At 43.6% G+C, this 23,213-nt stretch overlaps 1 protein-coding gene across 6 annotated transcripts in view; it reads left to right on the forward strand.

Moving 5' to 3' along the window:
* The window catches only part of stard8 (StAR-related lipid transfer (START) domain containing 8), a 99,160-nt gene extending 76,177 nt beyond the window's left edge, over nt 1–22,983 (forward strand). For 5 of the 6 annotated variants that reach the window (XM_017723705.2, XM_017723701.2, XM_037533672.1 and 2 more), the window contains 5 exons: nt 3,114–3,225; nt 4,074–4,298; nt 14,843–15,060; nt 18,292–18,468; nt 20,380–22,983. In XM_017723705.2, coding sequence (XP_017579194.1) covers nt 3,114–3,225; nt 4,074–4,298; nt 14,843–15,060; nt 18,292–18,468; nt 20,380–20,497 — 850 coding nt within the window. In that variant the 3' untranslated portion in view covers nt 20,498–22,983. The remainder of the gene's footprint in view (nt 1–3,113; nt 3,226–4,073; nt 4,299–14,842; nt 15,061–18,291; nt 18,469–20,379) is intronic. The other variant, XM_017723702.2, reaches the window with a different exon arrangement.
* The last annotated feature ends 230 nt before the right edge of the window (nt 22,984–23,213 follow it).

The following is a 23,213-nucleotide window of genomic DNA, read 5'->3' on the forward strand; positions in this document are numbered from 1 at the left end:
GAGAGAGCAGAGAGAGCGGAGAGAGAGAGAGCGGAGAGAGAGAGAGAGAGAGAGAGAGAGAGCGAAGAGAGAGAGTGGGGAGAGAGAGAGAGCGAGCTGAGAGAGAGCGAGCAGAGAGAGAGCGAGCGGAGAGAGAGAGAGCAGAGAGAGCAGAGAGAGCGGAGAGAGAGAGAGCGGAGAGAGAGAGAGAGAGAGAGCGTAGAGCGGAGAGAGAGAGAGCGAGCGGAGAGAGAGAGTGGGGAGAGAGAGAGAGAGCGAGCGGAGAGAGAGCGAGCAGAGAGAGAGCGAGCGGAGAGAGAGAGAGCAGAGAGAGCAGAGAGAGCGGAGAGAGAGAGAGAGAGAGAGCGTAGAGCGGAGAGAGAGAGAGCGGAGTAAATAAGTACCTGTGTTTATTATATTAATGTGAGGTGATGCCTCTCTGGCTCAGAGGTCCTTTGTATTCATTAGGCTATGATTACCCACGAGGCCATCCATCTGTATTTACCCACAAACACCCACCCGCACTCCCTCTTGGTGAGCGATGCTATGCATGTAAACAGTTGTTTGCTTGTTGACTGTTTGTTTGGCAGCACCAGTGTTGGGGGGGGGGGGGTTGTTGGATGTGCGGTTTCTCTTGATCCAGCCTGAATGTAAACAAGATAACGACACCGACACCCTGCACCAGAGATCCACCCACGACAGTGAGCTTGGCGTGGTCCATGCATTCCTTTGAGATTCTGGTCCATGTTGACTTGAATGCAGATTTTTCAGCTGCACCTTCCGTTCTACCACATCCTGAAGGTGTTCTGCTGAATTCGGATCCGGTGATTGGGAAGGCCACTGAAGAACGCTGACATGTTCATGAAACCAGGCGGCTTTGGCTTTGTGACATGGTGCTTTATCATGCTGGAAGTAGCCATTAGAAGATGGTAAATTCTGGGATGCACATGGCCTGTATTACAAGAAAGCATCCCCACCCCCCCCATTACCCCACCGTCACCAGCCTGGCTTGCTGGAACAAGGCAGGTTGGGGTCCATGGATTCATGCTGTTGGTGCCTAATTGTGACCTCACTGTCTGTGTCCCTCAGCAGAAATCAAGATTCATCAGACCAGGCTGTGTTTTTCCAGCCTTCAACTGTCTAGTTTTGGTGAGGCGGTGTCCACTGCAGCCTCAGCTTTCTGTTGTTGGCTGACCGAAGTGGAACCTGATGTGGTCATCTGCTGTTGTAGCCCATCCACCCCAATGTTGTGTTATCTGTGTTACCGCAGCCTTTCTGTCAGCTGGAACCAGTTTGGCCATTCTCCACTGACCTCTCTCACAACAAAACGTTGAAAATGTTTTGATTCTCCTGTAAAACTTTGTACCCATCCATCATCCATCATCGTTGACCGCTAGTCCAAACAGGGTCGCGGTAGCAGTTGGGAGAGCAGAGAATCCCAGATGACCCTGTCCCACACAACTTCCTCCAGCTCAATCCCGGGGACCCCAAGCCGCTCCCAGGCCAACTTGGAGACATAATCCCTCCAGCGGGTCCTAGGGCGACCCCGGGGTCTTGTCCCAGTAGGCCGTGCCTGCAACACCCCCACCGGGAGGCGTCCAGGGGGCATCCGGATCAGATGCCCGAACCACCTCAGCTGGCTCCTCTCAATGCTGAGGAGTAGCGGCTCTACTCTGAGCTCCTTCCGGATGACCGAGCTCCTCACTCTAACTTTTTACCCTCTAACAAAAAAACCGAATTTATAAGCCCAGAATTTTAAAGCCTGGTCATTTGCGCAGGTGGTGTCCTTTGAATAAGCCCCATCCCTGGCCCTTTTCGCTCTGTTAGGCTTCACCCACATGCCTAGTTTTGTGGTGTGGATCAGTGATGTGGATCAGTGATGTTTGTTTTGAATTTCCATGCACCGTTTTAAACTTTTCTTCTTCTCTTTTTTTTGTACTGAAATCATTGCAGACTTAATAGTAGTTTTCCCCCAACAACATAACATGACATGGAAAATTCTGTTTCCTCTCAGAAAAGGATGCAAATTGTAAAGGTTAATCTGGACATCCAGTGTTTCATCTATTCGCTGTTTTGAGATCAGTGTCCGTGTTTACATGCAGAGATTTTCTCCAATCTGATTAAATTCAGTCCAATTAGAGTCAGACTGTGGCGTTTATTCTCGCTCTCCTCAACAATCTTATGAAAATCTTTGTTTACTTGCTCACTACAAGTAATCAGATCCACAATGATGCGCATGTGTAGAGAACCACTTAGTGTAGACGTTACCATGACAACCAGCATCACGTGAGTCCAGTCAGAGTGAGATGAGCAGCAGTGAGCAGTGATTGTGTTTTTAACTGCTTTAAAATGACGTCAGACTCAGGAAAACGTCCTTCACATGTCCTTATTAAAGAAGGCCGAGAGGAAGACGTCGTGCTCTGAGACGCATAAGCTGGACGTCCGTCCCACCGCCGTCTTTTAAAGATCAGAGCATGAACTTCGTCTCCTCTGCAGACCAGTTTCTGCTCCGCCGTGTTGAACGGGATAAACTCTCACTGTGACGCGACGCACATGCAGAACGGACTTAAGCTTTCCGATAGGGAATGTAATCGGATACAGACGTTTACACGGATATTATTCTTCTATTTAACAGATTTACATGATTACTCACCTTGTTCAATTGGATAGAACCCATGTTCCCGAATGGCCTCAATCAGTCTAGACTATTCCGATTTGAAGTGTTTACATGGACATATCATATTCCGACTGGGCTGTTAGTTGGATAATTAATGTATCATTAGGCTGCATGTAAATGTGGCTTATTGTGAGGTCTAAAATGTGGCTGGAATGGATGTTTAGTTGCTATTTTTATATATTTATATATTTGCACTGCTTAGCTAGAAGTGCTGCCTGCACAAATGAATCACTCATGGGTTTGGTGGAAAAATGTTGTGTTTAAAAAATTCCATGCTGTGTTTAAGAAATGACATGCAGTATGAATTTATTAACATTTATTAAAGTGGACATTAATCCTGGTGTCGAATCAGCGCCTGGCTCTGACGATGTTCTCCTGGAAGTTTTCTCCAGCTTCTCCTTTGCATCTTCTTGTTTTTGTTTGTTTTCTTTATCCGTCGTGTTGTTTGCACTCGCAGGTTGATCAACAGGAAAGGAGGAGCCAAACCTGACCACAAGGACCTGAGTGAGAACATGGCTGCCACTCAGTGCCTGAGCCACATGATCACGGAGTGCAAGAAGCTCTTTCAGGTGCGAAAAAACACTCTGGATCTTCAGGGCTGGAAGTGACTGGACTGTTCGGAAATGAAGTGTTTCAGATTATGGATTACGGGGAAAATGATTAATATTAATTCATGTTAATGGCACTAAAAAGGCTTCTGTCTCAAGCTTGACTTCGCGACAATAGCAGAACCCTTTTTAGTGCTGTATAGAACCATTTTTAAAGGTTCTACAACTCATTTTCCATTAATCTAAGGGATGCTTTTACTATGCAGAGAACCAGCTAAGCATGAAGTGGTTCCAGATAGACCCATTCCCTTTACTAAAGATCTTTTTTAAAAATCTAAAGAAAGAAAAATAAAAAAGATGGTTCTATGTAGAACCATGAACACTGAAAGAACCCCTTTGCATGATTAAATGGTTCACTTCATGGTGAAATGGTTCTTCTGATTGATGGAGAACGTGTTAATAGCACTGAGAGGGGTTCTGTCACAAGCTTGACATTGTAACTATAGCAAAACCTTTTTTGATGCTACATGGAACCGTTTTTCAAAGGTTCTTCAAAACGTTCTGCATCAGTCTGAAGAATATGTTCACCATGCAAGGAACCATTTAAGCATGAAATGATTTTAAATAGAGCCTAGATCTTTTAAAGCTCGGACTGGTGGAGAATGTATTCTATAGCACCTACAAGGCTTTTGACGTTGCAACAGTAGCAGAACCCTTTTTTAAAAGGTTCTGCAACACATTCTCCGTCAATCTGAGGAACGCTTTGACCTTACACAGAATCATGTAAGCATGCAATGGTTCTAGATAGAGCCATTCCCTTCATAAAGATCATTTTACGAGTGTGAGGTCTGGTTTCTTGGCTCTCTCAGCAGATTCCTCACGAGATGATGCTGCAGTCGCGGAACTCGTACGTGGCGGCGGACGCGCAGCCGCTGCCCCTGCACGGGTTCGGGGTGAACGCGCGGGGCGAGCGCGTGGACTACCGCGCGTACCTGGACGACAACGTTCAGTGTTTGATCAGAGAGGCTGCGGAGAAGAGCAAAGGCTGGCACAGCGCACCCGGCCCGGAGAACACCGAGCTCGCTTACCGGAAGGTACACACACACACACACACACACACACACGGCCCGGAGAACACCGAGCTCGCTTACCGGAAGGTACACACACACACACACACACGGCCCGGAGAACACCGAGCTCGCTTACCGGAAGGTACACACACACACACACACACACACACACACACACACACACACACACACACACACACACGGCCCGGAGAACACCGAGCTCGCTTACCGGAAGGTACACACACACACACACACACACGGCCCGGAGAACACCGAGCTCGCTTACCGGAAGGTACACACACACACACACACACACACACACACACACACACACACACACACACACACACACACACACACACACACACCCGGCCCGGAGAACACCGAGCTCGCTTACCGGAAGGTACACACACACACACACACACACACACCCGGCCCGGAGAACACCGAGCTCGCTTACCGGAAGGTACACACACACACGGCCCGGAGAACACCGAGCTCGCTTACCGGAAGGTACACACACACACTCACTCTCACACGGCCCGGAGAACACCGAGCTCGCTTACCGGAAGGTACACACACACACACACACACACACTCACTCTCACACGGCCCGGAGAACACCGAGCTCGCTTACCGGAAGGTACACACACACTCTCACACACACACACACACACGGCCCGGAGAACACCGAGCTCGCTTACCGGAAGGTACACACACACACGGCCCGGAGAACACCGAGCTCGCTTACCGGAAGGTACACACTGACACACTCTCACACATAAACACACACACACACTCACTCTCACACGGCCCGGAGAACACCGAGCTCACGTACCGGAAGGTACACACACACACACACACACACTCACTCTCACACGGCCCGGAGAACACCGAGCTCGCTTGCCAGAAGGTACACACACATACACACTCGGCCCGGAGAACACCGAGCTCGCTTACCAGAAGGTACACACACATACACACTCGGCCCGGAGAACACCGAGCTCGCTTACCAGAAGGTACACACACATACACACTCGGCCCGGAGAACACCGAGCTCGCTTACCAGAAGGTACACACACGGCCTGGAGAACACCGAGCTTGCTTACCAGAAGGTACACACACACACACACGGCCCGGAGAACACCGAGCTCGCTTACCGGAAGGTAAACACACTCAGACCCTGAGCGGGCAGCGCTCACACACACACACACACTCACTCTCAAACGGCCCGGAGAACACCGAGCTCGCTTACCGGAAGGTACACGCTCTCAGACCCTGAGCACACTGTCTCACACTGACACACTCTCACACATAAACACACACACACACTCACTCTCACACGGCCCGGAGAACACCGAGCTCGCTTACCAGAAGGTACACACACATACACACACGGCCCGGAGAACCGAGCTCGCTTACCGGAAGGTAAACACACTCAGACCCTGAGCGGGCAACACATACAGACACACACACTCACACATAAACACACACAAACATTCTCACACTGACACACTCTCACACATAAACACACACACACACTCACGCACAGATGCACTTGCACACAAAAACACACACACCCCGCTGGCTTGGCTGGACGCTCACAGGTGTGTACAGTGGGGTCCGAGGGTCTTAGATGTTTTTCACTTAATCCAGCAGATCAACAGCAGAAAGTTACGGGAAAAATTTAAACAAGGAAAAATCACGATGAGGCAACAAAGACGGTCTCGGTGGTCATTTCAGTTCAGTCTGATTTGTGACACTGACCGTGTTGAGGTCTCTGTACAAGACGGTCTGATTGGTTTTTAGTCTCCTCTCCAGTGAAGCTCATCAGAGGCTTTTGCTCCGAGTTTTTTGGCAGCTTGAGTGTCATTAAGGCAAAAGAGGGACAAACTGTACCAAATACCAAATAAATGCTGAAATTCATGTTCAAATTTAGTAAAATTCTGCTTTTCAGCCCAATTGTTATGCTGATAAACGCACACACTGGACTTTTTAATGCACAGTTTATGTAATAATTTAGCATATTAGGGAGAAAAATAACATGTAAAATTACGCCTGTATAAAAGATATGGCACATTTTATGCGCACAATTTTGCTAAAATTAAATAAAAAAATGATATATATATATTTGTATCTGCTGTATACTTCTTGTATATCTCCATTTTTCCTTCTCCTGTAAAGTTAAAAACCTACATTACTTTTAATGTAAGTCAATGGAACCAGAATTTTTTTTTGTTCGTTCATCATGAAATTTACAGACAATGTAAAGAGCAACAGACATTTTCAAATTATGCCAAAAAATGAAAAACGACAAAGCATGGAGATATACAAGACGTATACAGCAGATACATACATATATATATATATATACAGTACTGTGCGAAAGTCTGAGGCACCCAAGACTCATTTTCAAAATCAATTTATTTGTGTAGTTTGTGTTTATTTGCGTTTATTATTTAGAAAAGTGTTAATAATATTTGAATAAACAAAATTTATAGAATATTAATAAACAATGATTTTATACATTTTTTATATATATATATATATATATATATATATATATATATATATATATATATATATATATATATATATATATATATATATAATGTGTGTGTGTGTGTGTGTGTGTGTGTGTGTGTGTGTGTATAAAAACAGTGATGTTCTGGATGTTGGTGTGTGTGTTTACCCATCTCCAAGCCTCTCCTCGGGGAAGTCCAGTATTATATGTAGTTAAAAAGCAGCTCCTGGTTTGACCAATCAGTGCTCAGTAAGTTGAGCTCATGATGTCATTGATGATATTAACGAGTCTCTGTGGCGGCTGTGAAGGTGTCCAGGAAAAATATGGACCCGAGAAATTCTACTAACTTTTTATTGTTTTTCTGTTTATTTGAATTATGAATACGACTTTATTCTAATGTATATTGTGATAAACTCACTGCTGAGGGAAACTGGTTAAAAATCTGCTTAGATGCCTAAAACCTTCTCACAGCACTGTGTGTGTGTGTGTGTGTGTGTGTGTGTGTGTGTGTGTGTGTGTGTGTGTGTATATATATATATACCAGAAAAATATATAACATTATTTTCTAAATAAACAAAATGTTAATAAATCTGTAATGTATCATATACGTATGTATATATGTATGTATGTAGTGCATCTAGACAGCCCTTCTGCTAGATGGTTCCAGGTAATTGAAGGTCATCCTTTGCTGACGTAACCTGTATAATCTCCATAGAGCAGCACTGAGCAATAGATCAACAATAGACTGAGACGCTCTGAAGCAGCTGCACATGAGCCGAAGGTATGAAGGTATAAAGCCTCCCTCCTGCAATGGGCTGTGTTCTCTGGAGTGATAGACCTCCATCCAGTACCTTTGGGATGGTCCAGAACTGAGTATCCAACATCAGTACTTGACCTCACCAGTGCTCAATCAAATCCTCACAGCAATGTTCCAACAGCTACTGTAAAGCTTTCCAGAAGAGTCGAGACGGTTACTGTGGGAAAGGAGGACAAAAAGTTTTTAAACAGCCTAAAATCAAATCGATATATTTGGAACTGCTTCTCAGCGTTTCACGTACAGCGCCAGATCTTATGTAAGACCACCAAAACGTGTTTTCACAAGCGTTTAATGCTGACTGGAGATTCATAAATATCTCTAAAGTGTTTCTCGACACAGAAACATCTGTTAAACTGAAGTAACCCCTGTTTAGGTCAATGATTCTGTTTAATGTTTGGTGATTAGCCTACTTTCTTCAGTCCGCCGTGATCTTTCTCCTGAAGTGACTTGGCTCAGGTGACCCAGCCGGCCGTCCACCTGCCAGCAGCAGCAGGTGAAGGTTCTGACTGCTAGCAGGTGACAGCAGGGCGTTGGCAAGGTGCCTGGAACCTGGTGGGCGGGAAAACAGGAGGCCAGCCAGGTGGGGTGCCAGTTTTCCAGAGCTAGCTGGGTCATGGCACAGATTGGGTCTGACTTCGTGGGGTTTCTGAGTGAGTCTCCATCAGGACCGCGCTGTAGAAACAGCCTGCGGCAAAACCTCTCGAGCTTTTTGTGTTTAGCATATAGTTTGATGTTTTAACCAAAACTCCAATTCCACGCTTATAAAACTGTTTTAGCTCAGTCACAGAAAACGTGCTTGTTTGTTAAGTTATTGTTCTGCCCCATTAAATGTCTCGGGAACGTATTGGGTCAGGGTGCACTTCACGGCCATCGCTACAGCCCAGGCTCACAACTCAAATGTTGAGAAGAGCCATTTCATCCATGTGAATGTGTCTCAGTACCGGCTAGAAATGTAATATTAACGAAAACGCAGACTTACTCTGAGCTCTAGCTCAGCTATATCTGCTTTTCTCGCATCTCCAGCAGGAACCTTTTCCTCTAATCGAATTTTCCCGTTCCACCTTAAATGGGTAAATAAGGTGCGCTGAACCGCGTGCTGCACTGGGTCGAACAGGTCAAAACCAGCTCTAAACAAAGTGACCGCTGGGCCCTGATTGGTGCTCTGGCTTTGCGCTTCTTTCGTTTTGACATGTTACGTTTTTATACACACAGAAACCAAAAGGAACGACAGATTTCTCAAAATGTAGGAGGAAAAAGTCGGATATTAGACTCTGAAATGTAGTGGAGTGAAAGGAAAAAGTCCAGAACGGAGAAACTTCAGTACAGATACACCAAAAATACTAAAGTACAGAAACTAATTACATTTACTCAGTTACTCAGTTACTGTCCACCGCTGCTTCCTACACTCTTAAAAAGAAAGTTCTTCAAGAGTTCTTTAGTAAAGAAATGGTTCTGTATAGAAAATTTTGCATGATTATTGGTTTCTATGCATCATTTTCAGACTGATGGAGAATGTGCTGTAGGAGGTTCTATGAAGCACTAAAAAGGGTTCTTCTACTGATATCAAGCTTATTACAATACTAGAATGCTTTTTGGAGCTGTAGGAAAAAAGTTCTATATAGAACCATCTACAGCACATTCCCCATCAGTCTGAAAAGCCCCGTCATGATGCAAAGAAAACTTTAATCATTTAATCAGAACCATTTTCTATAACCTTTGAAGAACCGTCTTTTGTTTTTTTTTGTTTTTTTAGAGTAAACGGTTATGGCTGTTAAAATGTGAAACATTCTATTTAGAACCCTGAGACACTCAAAGAACCCTTTGCATATTTAAATTGTTCTTCAGATTGATGGAGAACGTGTTATATAGCACCAAAAAGTTCTGTCACAAGCTTGACATCATGACATTAGCAGAACCCCTTTTGCTGGTATATAGAACCCTTTTTTAAAAGGTACATGCAACGCATTCTGCTCCATCTGAAGAACCATTTCAGCATGCCAAGAGCCATTTAATCACACAAAGGGTTCTATATAGCACCAAAAAGGGTTCTGTCAGAAGTCTGACGTTGTGACGATTGCAGAGCCCTTTACAGAAACACGTCCTCTAGCAGTCTGAAGGATCATTTTACCATGGAATCAACTATTTCAGCATGCAAAGGGTTCTTGAGTGTTCGTGGTTCTATATAGAACCATTTTCTTTATTGGAAACCCTTGAAGATCCACCTTTTTCAGAGTGTGGAGGTTGTTGCTGGTGCAGTGTAGGATGGGATTAATGTAGTGGATGAATTTCGTTTCAGCGTATGTGAGTCCTGAGAGACGACAACGATGAAATTATAAATACACATAAATCGTATTAATATAAATTGCCAGTTTTAAATATGTTGGATCTAGGATATACTGTTTTTGCGCTTCTGCATTTCTGTTTTTACGGCACTATGGATTCTCTGAAAACCCACTAAAACTTTTGGGAAACACTTTTTTTTAAATAATTTTTTAATCATAGTTTTTTTTTAAATAAACTTTTAATAACATACAGCAATGCTGTAGAATAACACATTCCTTAACCTCTTATGCTCGTGGATATATTTTGGTTTGTCCATCTGAATTTACAGGCCCAAATCATGAGGCAAATTATTCAGTAATTGCATGAAATAACTCAATTTTTAGTTTTTTTTTGTAAAAGTTCCCCTCAAATTAACAGGAAAATGCGTTTTATGATCATAAACGTGTTGCGATATGTTTGCAATTTACTGCCGAAAGCCAGAAATCTTAGACGCACTTTGTATTTGTTCATAAAAATCATTTTTCCGGAGCAGATCACTGAAGAGACGCTAGCTGAGATCCAGTTTGTAGCTCAGATTTGCGGAAAAATGGGCCTTAAATATAAACAAAGATTTACATTAAAAATTTAGTATAAGAAATTCGGTTCAGGTTCTTTTATTATAAAGTTTTAATGACATCACACATCTATGTGACTGGAAAGAAGCTCTCATATGACACCCACCTTTAGATTGTAGCTTATGAAATATGAAAGTTATGAAGTAAAGAATATGACTAGGTGCGTTTTGGAGCCACCAGGGGTTCCAAGGAGTTAAAGAGGTTGATAATTGAACCCGACCATCTCTCAAGCCCAGAGAATCCAGAAGTGTTTGGCTGAGTCCTTTCCGAGTCGTGGTCAGGTTTCTGAACAGATCGTTTACAAACATCGGCACACAAGCATTTGATCTTCCCAATAATAATGATTTATATTTCAGTTTCTCCCCATGCTTCAGTCATGCAAGGATGTCCTTAGCATTTAACAAATATTGACTGTTTATACTTCACAAGAATTTCTGTCCATAAGCCGCTCAAAGCATCATGGGAGTGCAGGAACAAGGTGGATATGTGGGCATTCGGTGTTTGGGATTTTAATCGGACCGGCTTGAATGCCGTGACCACCACAGTTTATCCACTGCTTGGGTTTTTGGTAAAGATCAAAGGGCCTAATACGAAGCCCTGGGGTACACCACCGACCGTTCTTCACTTTTGACTCTTGACTTTAGATACTGCATAGTTTAAGAAGAGTTTTAAGATGCTGCCGTCGCAGGAAACCGTGATCTATTTCCCACTCAGGGAGCTTTTAAATGTCATCTTAAAGTTATAGTCTGAAGAAAAATCTATTTGCCCTCTGAGCCCAAAGGAAGTCAAACAGCCAGCACTGAACTTACAGTCCCATATAGAGCCTTTTTAAAATGGCATTGTGCTGAAAGTTCTGAGAATAGAAACAATTTAAACATTTACTTAAATGTTTTATTTTCATTTTTTTTTTAGAATGTAGTCACAATTGGACATGTCATAAGCCACCTGTCCATTGAGATGCACCTAAATAAACTGTTATTTAAAAAAAAAAAAAAAAAAAAGTAGTTCTAAAATCTGATTGGCTGAGCCAGGTTACTAAAACCCATTGTGTTGTTCATGGAATATTCTTTATGTTGCTTGGTAACCGTAGCCCATTGTTAATGATCCATGTTTCTTTGCAGAAGAAATATTTACTTTGATTATTAACTCTTAGAGGGGGAAATCCTAGGTGGTTGTTAAGGTGTTGCTGGGCCATTGCTGTGGAATCCTAGGTGGTTGTTAAGGTATTGCTGGGCCATTGCTGTGGAATCCCAGGTGGTTGTTAAGGTGTTGCTGGGCCATTGCTGTGGAATCCCAGGTGGTTGTTAAGGTGTTGTTGGCCATTGCTGTGGAATCCCAGGTGGTTGTTAAGGTGTTGCTGGGCCATTGCTGTGGAATCCCAGGTGGTTGTTAAGGTGTTGCTGGGCCATTGCTGTGGAATCCCAGGTGGTTGTTAAGGTGTTGCTGGGCCATTGCTGTGGAATCCCAGGTGGTTGTTAAGGTGTTGCTGGGCCATTGCTGTGGAATCCCAGGTGGTTGTTAAGGTGTTGCTGGGCCATTGCTGTGGAATCCCAGGTGGTTGTTAAGGTGTTGCTGGGCCATTGCTGTGGAATCCCAGGTGGTTGTTAAGGTGTTGCTGGGCCATTGCTGTGGAATCCCAGTTGGTTGTTAAGGTGTTGCTGGGCCATTGCTGTGGAATCCCAGTTGGTTGTTAAGGTGTTGCTAGGCCATTGCTGTGGAATCCCAGGTGGTTGTTAAGGTGTTGCTGGGCCATTGCTGTGGAATCCCAGGTGGTTGTTAAGGTGTTGCTGGGCCATTGCTGTGGAATCCCAGTTGGTTGTTAAGGTGTTGCTAGGCCATTGCTGTGGAATCCCAGGTGGTTGTTAAGGTGTTGCTGGGCCATTGCTGTGGAATCCCAGGTGGTTGTTAAGGTGTTGCTGGGCCATTGCTGTGGAATCCCAGGTGGTTGTTAAGGTGTTGCTGGGCCATTGCTGTGGAATCCCAGTTGGTTGTTAAGGTGTTGCTAGGCCATTGCTGTGGAATCCCAGGTGGTTGTTAAGGTGTTGCTGGGCCATTGCTGTGGAATCCCAGGTGGTTGTTAAGGTGTTGCTGGGCCATTGCTGTGGAATCCCAGGTGGTTGTTAAGGTGTTGCTGGGCCATTGCTGTGGAATCCCAGGTGGTTGTTAAGGTGTTGCTGGGCCATTGCTGTGGAATCCCAGTTGGTTGTTAAGGTGTTGCTGGGCCATTGCTGTGGAATCCCAGTTGGTTGTTAAGGTGTTGCTGGGCCATTGCTGTGGAATCCCAGTTGGTTGTTAAGGTGTTGCTAGGCCATTGCTGTGGAATCCCAGGTGGTTGTTAAGGTGTTGCTGGGCCATTGCTGTGGAATCCCAGGTGGTTGTTAAGGTGTTGCTGGGCCATTGCTGTGGAATCCCAGTTGGTTGTTAAGGTGTTGCTAGGCCATTGCTGTGGAATCCCAGGTGGTTGTTAAGGTGTTGCTGGGCCATTGCTGTGGAATCCCAGGTGGTTGTTAAGGTGTTGCTGGGCCATTGCTGTGGAATCCCAGGTGGTTGTTAAGGTGTTGCTGGGCCATTGCTGTGGAATCCCAGTTGGTTGTTAAGGTGTTGCTAGGCCATTGCTGTGGAATCCCAGGTGGTTGTTAAGGTGTTGCTGGGCCATTGCTGTGGAATCCCAGGTGGTTGTTAAGGTGTTGCTGGGCCATCTTTATGAGACATTGGTTCTATTTGTTCTGTTCCAGAGTTTAACGTTCATGCTCTTCTTTCTCACCATGTTTTGCCAGTGCTCTGTCAATTCACTGATTATCCTCTCAGAAACAACAGGTTATAGATATGAATGAAAAGCTGAAAATGAGACTTTGATTTCTTTGAGTCGGAGCCCGACGCGTCCCCTGATAGTCCTAATAGATTCAGACAGACTGAAACGCTGCCAACAGCAGCACGACATGCAGGTGAACAGCAGAGCTGCATTTTTATGACTAACGTTGTGAAGAACTGATGGTTGCTTTGTCTGTTTATACGTTTGAAGCTTTGCTGGAACTCGTCTTACTGTCTTTACTTTCGTCTTTACTGCTGTGGCTGTTTGGTAATGAAATCAGACGGAGTGCTAATTTTCTCCCTCGCTGTCGATCTGTTTCCCACCTCAGCTGAAACGGGGATTTTGTTTTTGTTTAGAGCTGTCAGTGTGTTTCACACCAAAGACTGCGCAGCTTTTAAAACCCGGTCCTTCATTTCTGCTCATCTGCTGTCGTTCCTATTGACCTTATACGAGGTTGAATTTGGTCCAATACAGAAAAATGCAGTCCAGTTTAATCATTCAGCTTTCAAAAGTGTAAACCTTTAAACTTTTTATTTATTTGTTTATTTGACATGGAGTTAAATGATTTAACATTAGTACACACACACACACACACACACACACACACACACACACACACACATATACATATATATATAAATATATATACACACAGTTTTAGTGTTTATTTATTTCATGTTATTATATTTGATTACAAGACATGATCAGAGGAGGGAATATGTGTAATCATGTCTGTATACACGTGTACATGAGAACATTACATGTGAAAATGTGCAGTCACGTGAGAAGACTCATTACGTGTGAAGACGTAATAACGTGAGAACATCGTTTTGAAAACGTGTAATCGCGTTAAAAATGTGTCCCTACATGTGAAAACGTGATCACATGAGAACATCTCATTGTGTATAAACATGCAATCACAAGGGAAAACATCTCAGAAAATGTGCAATCACGTGAGAAAATATCGCATTTGAAAACGTGATCACATGAGAAAATGTCTCATTGCACGTGAAAATATGCGATTACATATGAAAGTGTGTCATTGTGTGTGAAAATACGTGATCACAAGAGAAAAGATGAATGGAAAAAAAAAGGGTAATCCAGTGTAAATGTGTCATCACGTGGAAAATAGATATGATTGCTTGTTAAAAATTGGAGAAAAAACATGATCACATTTGAAATACACATTTGATTCCCACGTGAAATAATGTGATGTTAAATACTTACATGCAAACGTAACAAGTAAAAATGTATGATCACGTGAAAACGTGTGGTCACGTGTAAGAAAATGTGATTGTGATAAAAGAGTGATCACATGTTGAAAAACGTAAAAAGCATGACTTTCAAATCTTCCCACGTGAAAAAACAAACAAAAACCGTGGTGTTAAATATTTCCCGTGAACTTTGTGTGACTTTGTGGTGGGACGTCGTGGCTGATGAGGGGGAACCGTGTGTGAAGCAGATGTTCGGCAAACGTTTTCTTTTTCTCCCTGACCGTTGTGATTGGCTGATTTGCAGGTGGGGGACGGCCACCCGATTCGTTTGTGGCGTGTTTCGGCGGAAATGGAGGCACCGCCCCCTGTGGTGCTGCAGCGTGTGCTGCGAGAGCGCCACCTGTGGGACGAGGATTTACTGCACAGTCGTGTAATCGAAAGCCTGGAGAACAACACTGAGGTGTTTCATTACATCACCGACAGCATGGCGCCTCACCCTCGCAGAGACTTCGTAGTGCTGAGGTACAAACAGACTTACAGCACCTTAATCACCGCAGAGGGATCAGAGTAAACATACTGTACAGATGGGTGATATGAATGTGTGTAAAAATACAATGTAAAGATGAATAAAATCACATATTTGTTATTAAGGAACTAAGACATTTTTCAGCATTGGAGGAAAAAACATCAGAAAATGCTCATTAAAAAAAAATTACACAGAATCCTCAACAGTTAAACACAATTTCAGATGTTTGAGTGAGTGTGTTTACCTGCACTTAATAATCCGATCACTGCAGAAAATCAGATATTGTCAGTAATCCGATCCCCGCGTTTACATGCACTTGGATAATCAGATAATGGGGAAACTCCAGGTCTACATGAGTCAGACAGTAATCAGATAACAGGAAACTCCAGGTCTACAGGAGTCAGACAGTAATCAGATAACGGGGAAACTCCAGGTCTACATGAGTCAGACAGTAATCAGATAATGGGGAAACTCCAGGTCTACATGAGTCAGACAGTAATCAGATAACGGGGAAACTCCAGGTCTACATGAGTCAGACAGTAATCAGATAACGGGGAAACTCCAGGTCTACATGAGTCAGACAGTAATCAGATAATGGGGAAACTCCAGGTCTACATGAGTCAGACAGTAATCAGATAATGGGGAAACTCCAGGTCTACATGAGTCAGACAGTAATCAGATAACGGGGAAACTCCAGGTCTACATGAGTCAGACAGTAATCAGATAACGGGGAAACTCCAGGTCTACATGAGTCACAGTAATCAGATAATGAGGAAACTCCAGGTCTACATGAGTCAGACAGTAATCAGATAACGGGGAAACTCCAGGTCTACACGAGTCAGACAGTAGTCAGATAACGGGGAAACTCCAGGTCTACATGAGTCAGACAGTAATCAGATAACGGGGAGACTCCAGGTCTACATGAGTCAGACAGTAATCAGATAACGGGGAAACTCCAGGTCTACATGAGTCAGACAGTAATCAGATAACGGGGAAACTCCAGGTCTACAGGAGTCAGACAGTGATCAGATAATGGGGAAACTCCAAGTCTACATGAGTCAGACAGTAATCAGATAACGGGGAAACTCCAGGTCTACATGAGTCAGACAGTAATCAGATAACGGGGAAACTCCAGGTCTACATGAGTCAGACAGTAATCAGATAACGGGGAAACTCCAGGTCTACATGAGTCAGACAGTAATCAGATTTCTGCTTTACAACATAAACATAACCTAAAACTCAAAATTCATATCGCTGATTTTTCTTAAACTTTGAGTAACTTTACCTGAAAATATGAAGAAACATCGTCTAGAAGATGAAGAATATTTAATTCCTTCGAGTCATCATGGATTTATTTGGTTTCAGCATTGCTCCAAAAGTGTTTTGCTGCGTCTTGCGGCATGCTGCTCGCATATGTCCAGGACCGCTGTCTGATCTCGCGCATGCTCACTCTGAGAAAGAAATCAGAGTAAGAGCTCACACTGAGAAATCTGATTACTGAGCTACAACCCAGCCTCTTTGTACGATTTCTTACACAGATTTCCAGACCTTACTCCGATCTAAGAAATCCGAGTGCGCTGTTTACATGACCGGTTGAATAATAAGACAACTGCACAAATCTGATTATGATAGGACTATTGGGTGCATGTAAGGTGTAGGGTGAATTGGATCTTCAGTTGGATGGAGAATGTGTTGTAGATGGTTCCACCAAAAAGGGTTCTGTTATGGCCACGATATCAAGCTCGTAACAGCAGAAGAACCACTTTTAGTGCAATATAGAACCATATAGAACACATTCTCCATCAATCTGAAGAACCATTTTAGCATGCAAAGCACTACTTAAGTATGGATAGGGTTTTTGAGTGTACATGCTTCTGTATAGAGCCATTGTCTTTACTAAAGAACCCTTGAAGAACCATTTTTAGAACACATTTTCAGTAACTTGAAGAATTTCACCATGCAAAGAATCAGTTAAGCATGCAAATGGTTCTTTGAGTGTTCATGGCTCCATATGGAAATGCTGTCTTTAATAAAGAACCGTTATAGAACCATCTTTTTTAAGTGTGTAACCCATAAAGAACCATATAGAACACATTCTCCGTTGAATTAAAGAATCGTTTCACCGTGCAAAGATGCAAAGAACCATGTTCCAGATTAACCAGGCTGCTGGAGGTTAGTACAGTGATCTGCATGAACTTCATTTGGTCATGTATTAATAACAGCAGCCGGTTCTTCAGCGTTCTTCATCCATTCACACATCAAAAGAGCATCCCGGCTCAATAATTGAGGATTTCCTTTGATTCTTAGGAAAACAGCTGCAGCAGGTGAGCTGGCGGACGCTTCGTTTGTGCTGTGATTAGGCTGCACGGAGGAACCTTATTAAATCTGTGTCTATTGTATAGAAAACAAAAGCTTCCAGCGTCTGAGAAAATGTGGAACCGATTATTTGGGCAGTGAAATTAGATAAAAATGTCATCGTGAAAAAAAATCTGTTGTGATTGTTTAGTGTGGAGTTTTCTGTGTTCTTACTCTGTCCTGCACTAAAAAAAGTTCTAGAAGGTTCTTCTTTTGCAAAGAAAATGGTTCTATATAGAACCACAAAAACTCAAAGAACCCTTTGCACGATTAAAGGTTTTTAAAAAGGTTCAGTATAGCACCAAAAATGGTTCTTCTGTTGTTAAGAGCTTGACATCGTAACAGTAGAAGAACCCCTTTTTGGGGCTTATAGAACCCTTTTCAGAAAGGTTCTAAATAGCACCAAAAGGTGTTCTTCTGTTGTTAAAGGCTTGACATCATAACAATAGAAGAACCATTTTTGGTGCTTATAGAACTCTTTTCAGAGAGGTTCTACATAGCACCAAAAAGGGTTCTTCTGCTATTACAGACTTAATATTGCAACATTGGAAGAACCCTTTTTGGTGCTTATAGAACCCTTTTCAGAGAGGTTCTACATAGCACTAAAAAGGATCCTTCTGTTGTCACAGACTTGACCTTGTAATGATAGAAGAACCCTTTTGGGTGCGATGTAGCACGCGTTTCTTAAAGGTTCTGTATAGAACCTTATAGAGCACATTTTCTGATACAAAGATCTCTTCAATCATGCAGTTTTTGTGGTTCTACACAGAACCATTTTCTTTCTTTCTAAATCTTTCTTTCTAAAGGAACCCTTAAAGAACCATCATTTTTACGAGTCTACATGTTTTTTTTGTTGTGTGTGTGTGTGTCAGGCGTTGGTGCACTGATGCGCTGCGGGGGGTGTGTATAGTCGTGTCCTCTTCTGTTGACCATGACAATGTGACATTGGAGGCGGGGCTAAGGGCGGTGCTTCTGACATCACGCATTCTGATTGAACCGTGTGGAATGGGGCGGAGCCGTCTGACGCACTACTGCAGAGCCGACTTACGGTACCACGCACACTCAAACACAGGACAGACGTCTCTTCATATACAAACCTCTCTTGAAACTTTGGGGGGCGGATTGAGAATAAAATGCGAACGAATCAAGAAGCGTTGATTAATAAATCTACTCTGACCTGCGTTTACAAGGCAGTGACAAAATATTTAATGTTTGATCTCATCGACTTCAGTGTTGCTGAATTGGGAATTTAAGGCTTTAAACAAGTGAAAAGCTCTGAAAGGTGCACTAATGAAAAGGCAGAGCCCTTTATGAGCAAGGATGAGTTGAGGCTCGCCAAAAATGTGACCGTAAATAATTATATGAACAGCGGTTTCTCAACCGGCGATTCCAAGGATTTCTGGTATTTCACCCTCTACAGTGCATAATAACATCAAAAGATTCAGGGAATCCAGAAAAATATGTGTGTAAAAGGAAAAGGCCAAAAACTGCAACTGAAGGCCCTTGACCTTCCACCCCTCAGTTTCTGTGATGGGAATCACAACATGGGCCCGAGAATACTTTAACAAACTATTGTCAGTAAACACTGTCCGTCGCAACAGCCACACATACAGGTTAAGACTACTGTGCGCAGCAGAAGTCATATAACAATGATCAGAAATGCTGCCACCTTCTCTGGGCCCAACTCATCTGAAATGGACTGATTGACAGTGGAAACATGTACTGTGGCCTGACAAGTCAACCTTTCAGATTGTTTATGATAATGCATGTGCTCTTCCGGCCAAAGAACTAAAAGTTATTCTGTTGTTGCAGGCTTGATATCATAACAGTAGAAGAACCCATTTTTGGTGCTATGTATAATCTTTTTCAGAAAGGTTCTGTATAGCACCAAAAAAGGTTTTTCTGTTGTTATAGGCTCAGCATCGTAACAATAGAAGAACCCTTTTTTGTTCTTATAGAACCAATTTTAGAAAGTCTCTATATAGCACCAAAAAGGGTTCTTCTGTTGTTACAGGCTTGGCATTCTAATGATAAAAGAAAACTTTTTGGTGCTACACAAAATGCTTTTCTAAAAGGTTCTGTATAGAACCATCTAGAGCGCATTCCCCATCATTCTGAAGAACCATTTAATGATGCAAAGGATCCTTTAATCATGCAGAGTTCTTTGCATGTTCAAGGTTTTATATAGAACCACGTTCTTTATGAAGGAACCCATAAAGAACCGTCATTTTTAAGAGTGTATGTATTCATAACTTTACACAAAACAACACGTTCTGACCATTGACTGCTGTACTTACAGCCGTATGCAAAGGTTTGAGCACCCCTGGTCAGAATGTTCTGTTCTGAGTGAAAGTAAGTTGCCACGTTCTCTACAGAGAACACATTTTATTGCACAGTTGCTGTTTATTTGCGGTCCTGTGATGTGCTGTGATTTTGAGGGAACGTGTACTTAACAAGCTTAGCGTTATTTGTCACAGTTATCTGTTGTTACATCCACAAGTGCAGATTAAGCCTGTACTATGCACACTGGAATATGTATATCAAGAACGTTCAGAAACGCTGCCGACTTCTCTGGACTCATGCTCATCTAACATGGACTGATTCACATTGGAAACATGTATTGTGGTCAGCCTTTCAGATTATTTGTGATAATGTGTGTGTTTTTCGGGCCAAAGAAGAAAAGGACCATCCAGATTGTTACCAGCATAAAGTTCAAAATCCAGAGTTTGTCATGGTGTCTCACATGCTGTCCAGACTGTTTTGGAATTAAGACCTGCATATGTTTATATCTATATATATAACTTTTTCTTAGTCACATGTTAAAACATCTTATAAAGAGATTAAAAAAAAAAAAAAGATAAATTGATGCCCCCTCAGAAATCAGTAGGTACCTCTACATATCTATTATACACTCGTGCTCAGTTTTTGATCAGGCTTTTCTTGTTTTGTTTGTCCTGTAGGGGGCGCTCTCCTGATTGGTATAACAAAGTCTACGGTCACCTGTGTGCGGCGGAGGTGGCTCGGATACGCGCCTCGTTTCCCGTGCTGTCAGCCAAAGGACCTGAGACTAAAATCTGAGCTGAAGGCAGAAAACGTTGTGAAACTGGACAGAGAAACGGTTTTATGACTGGAGGGAATCTTACGCACCGTTGTTACCCTTCTGGACCCTGTTTATGGCCATAGTTCGCAGACTGACCCCAGTTTCCTTCCTTAGCCAACGTGTAGCCGATCAGCCGAGACAGTCTGGTTCTTTAGTTTTAGCTCTGGAGCTGCAAGGCTAATAGCTAGCAAATGATGGAAGATTATACGCCACCAGTTAGCATGGTGCTAACTGCATGCCTTCCCTCAAACCGTGTGGAGGCGGTCCGTATCTCTAATGGACTTGATTATGTGGTTTCTGACACTGTATGCCTCGCTGTGATCTATATAGCATAGCTTAAAAACAGTGCATTTGCTTTAGCCGCAGGTTTTTAGCATTCAGAGCTGAAGCTAAAGAAGACACGTCTCGGCTGGTCAGCCACGTTCGGAGAAAGAGCAGAAACTTTTGACGGTTTGATTTATTTTACCAAGGAAAAGTATTAAAGTTAAGTGATTCATTGAAATCATTAAATGAAATCAGCAGCACCAGCTTAGCTTAACGCTAACGGAAATCGGTTCTGTATCTGCTGAGGGGGAAATGTGCTGAGACAGCACTAAATCATCAGGTTCATTCAGAACACGTACACACCTGCTGCTCCGCTACAGTTGTGTGTGTGTGTGTGAGTGTGTGTGTCTGTGTGTTTGCGAGCAGAGACTCACAGGAAATGACGCAACCACACATGCTAATGTTGCTAATAATGAGGAAAAACTGAAGAAACTGGCATCATCATGAATTGCGCATTGCGCTACTCAGTGGCCGATTGCGTTCATGGTTTGTCATTAAAACTTGCTAACGTTGCTACTAATGAATGAAAATGAAGGGCTAACCGCACCAGGAAATCAGCTTCTTGCTACTTGGTGGCTAATCGCTAACACTCGTTCTTGGCAACATTATCATTTCCTTCAGTCAGACATGCTAATGATGCTATTAATGAATGAAAGGGAGTAGCTGACTAGCTGACGGTATCATAAAACATAACATTAAGGGGCTCTGGACTCGCTCCTTCTTCTGGTCGTCCTCCTCCCGCCGTCACTCTCGTCCATCGGGGGAGCTCGGGCTTTGTGCTCCGCACCTCCACATTCGCGGCTCTCTCCCCGGCGTCCTCACCGAGGTTCGTTCGTTCCCGCTGGGTGTTCAGAAAGGAAATCTTCCTGCCGTCATCGTCGGGGCCGGGGGGCCGGGGGTCCGGCGGGCGCATGCCACACATTGCTAATAAAATATGAACGTGATTAGCTTACAGTTAACGGCATGAACTGACGCGCGCTCGCCGGAGTCAGCAGTCCGATTGGCTCTTTTTGTCTTTTTGCCAGCAGTGGAGCTGAGCGGTTGGCCACCGAGTAGCATGGCATTGCCTTCGTTCCTCATTAGCAGCGTTAGCATGTTGGAATGAGTTAGTCTCCAGGCAGCGTGACGTAGCAGTCGTGCTCTTTGCTAGCTGTCGTTTGGAGGAACGTTCTGAACCGTCCTTCTGTCCGTTTTGCGCGTTTGCCTGGATGTTCTTCTGAAAACGTGAGGATCTGGAAGCCATACGACCTTCGATCCGCTCAGGCGACGTGTAGCCGCTTAGCACGTGTTCTTGTGCTAGTCGCTACGCTTATAACCCAAAATAGAACCTCCCTCTCCAGGATAACCAAGCTAACCGTGTTAGCTAGCTAGCTGCGACGTGCCGAGACACTGGGCTAGCGTGCTGATCGTCGGTCACGCATGCAGGATTCATGGATACTGATGTGAATAACTGGCTCCAGATGTAGGGACATCTGGATGTAAACGAACTCTGCAGTTTTGGTTTAACGGCCGTTCTGTAACGTTTCTCCAGCCTCACTACAGTAGCTGTGAATCTTCGTGGCCAGATTTCCGCTCCCAGGTGGGCGTGGCTTTGTCATCGTCCGGGTTCACCTGTTCTAATGCGGCCGTCTCTTGTTATAAGCCATTAAACTCGCTTGATCGTAAACTATGCAAAGTCAGCTTGTTCATATTGAAGTACATATTTTGTAAAATTCCAAAATATTTTGTAAAAATCCAAATGTTTCCGTGCCAGGACTCTTATTTTGTAAAATCTATGTCCTCTGTTTTGTATGTTATTTATCTGCGCCTTGTGAAATGTACATTTTGCAGATTATGGGTCTGTATGGGACTGTATGGGACCTCTTTCTCTTTCTCTCTCTCTCTCTCTCTCTCTCTCTCTCTCTCTCTCTCTCTCTCTCTCTCCCTCCCTCTCCTCCATCATTCTCCTCTCACTCGCTTTATCTTCTTTCTCTTTCATTCTCTCACTCTTACTTTCTCTATCTCACCGTTTTATTGCTCCATTGTTACTTTTTTCATCCTCTCTTCCTCTCTTATTTCTCTTTTCTCTTTATCTCTCTCTGCCAGTCTGCTTTCTCCTTCTCTCCTTCTTTGTCCTCATTTCACCCATCTTTATTTCTCTCTCCCCTCTCCCTTCTTCATTCAGTCCTCTCTGTCTCTTTCTCTCTCTCATTCCCTTTCCCCTCTTCTCTCTCTCTCTCTCTCTCTCTCTCTCTCTCTCTCTCTCTCTCTCTCTCTCTCTCTCTCTCTCATATATATATTGTTGAATGCTCTTCAGTGTGTTCCTATGTGGCCTTGTGGAGCTGTAGTGATTGACTGATTGACTGTGATTGATGGGTGTGTGTGTGTGTG

Source organism: Pygocentrus nattereri, chromosome 23 (genome assembly GCF_015220715.1).
Source record: "Pygocentrus nattereri isolate fPygNat1 chromosome 23, fPygNat1.pri, whole genome shotgun sequence".
In the NCBI taxonomy this organism is placed as follows: Eukaryota; Metazoa; Chordata; class Actinopteri; order Characiformes; family Serrasalmidae; genus Pygocentrus; species Pygocentrus nattereri.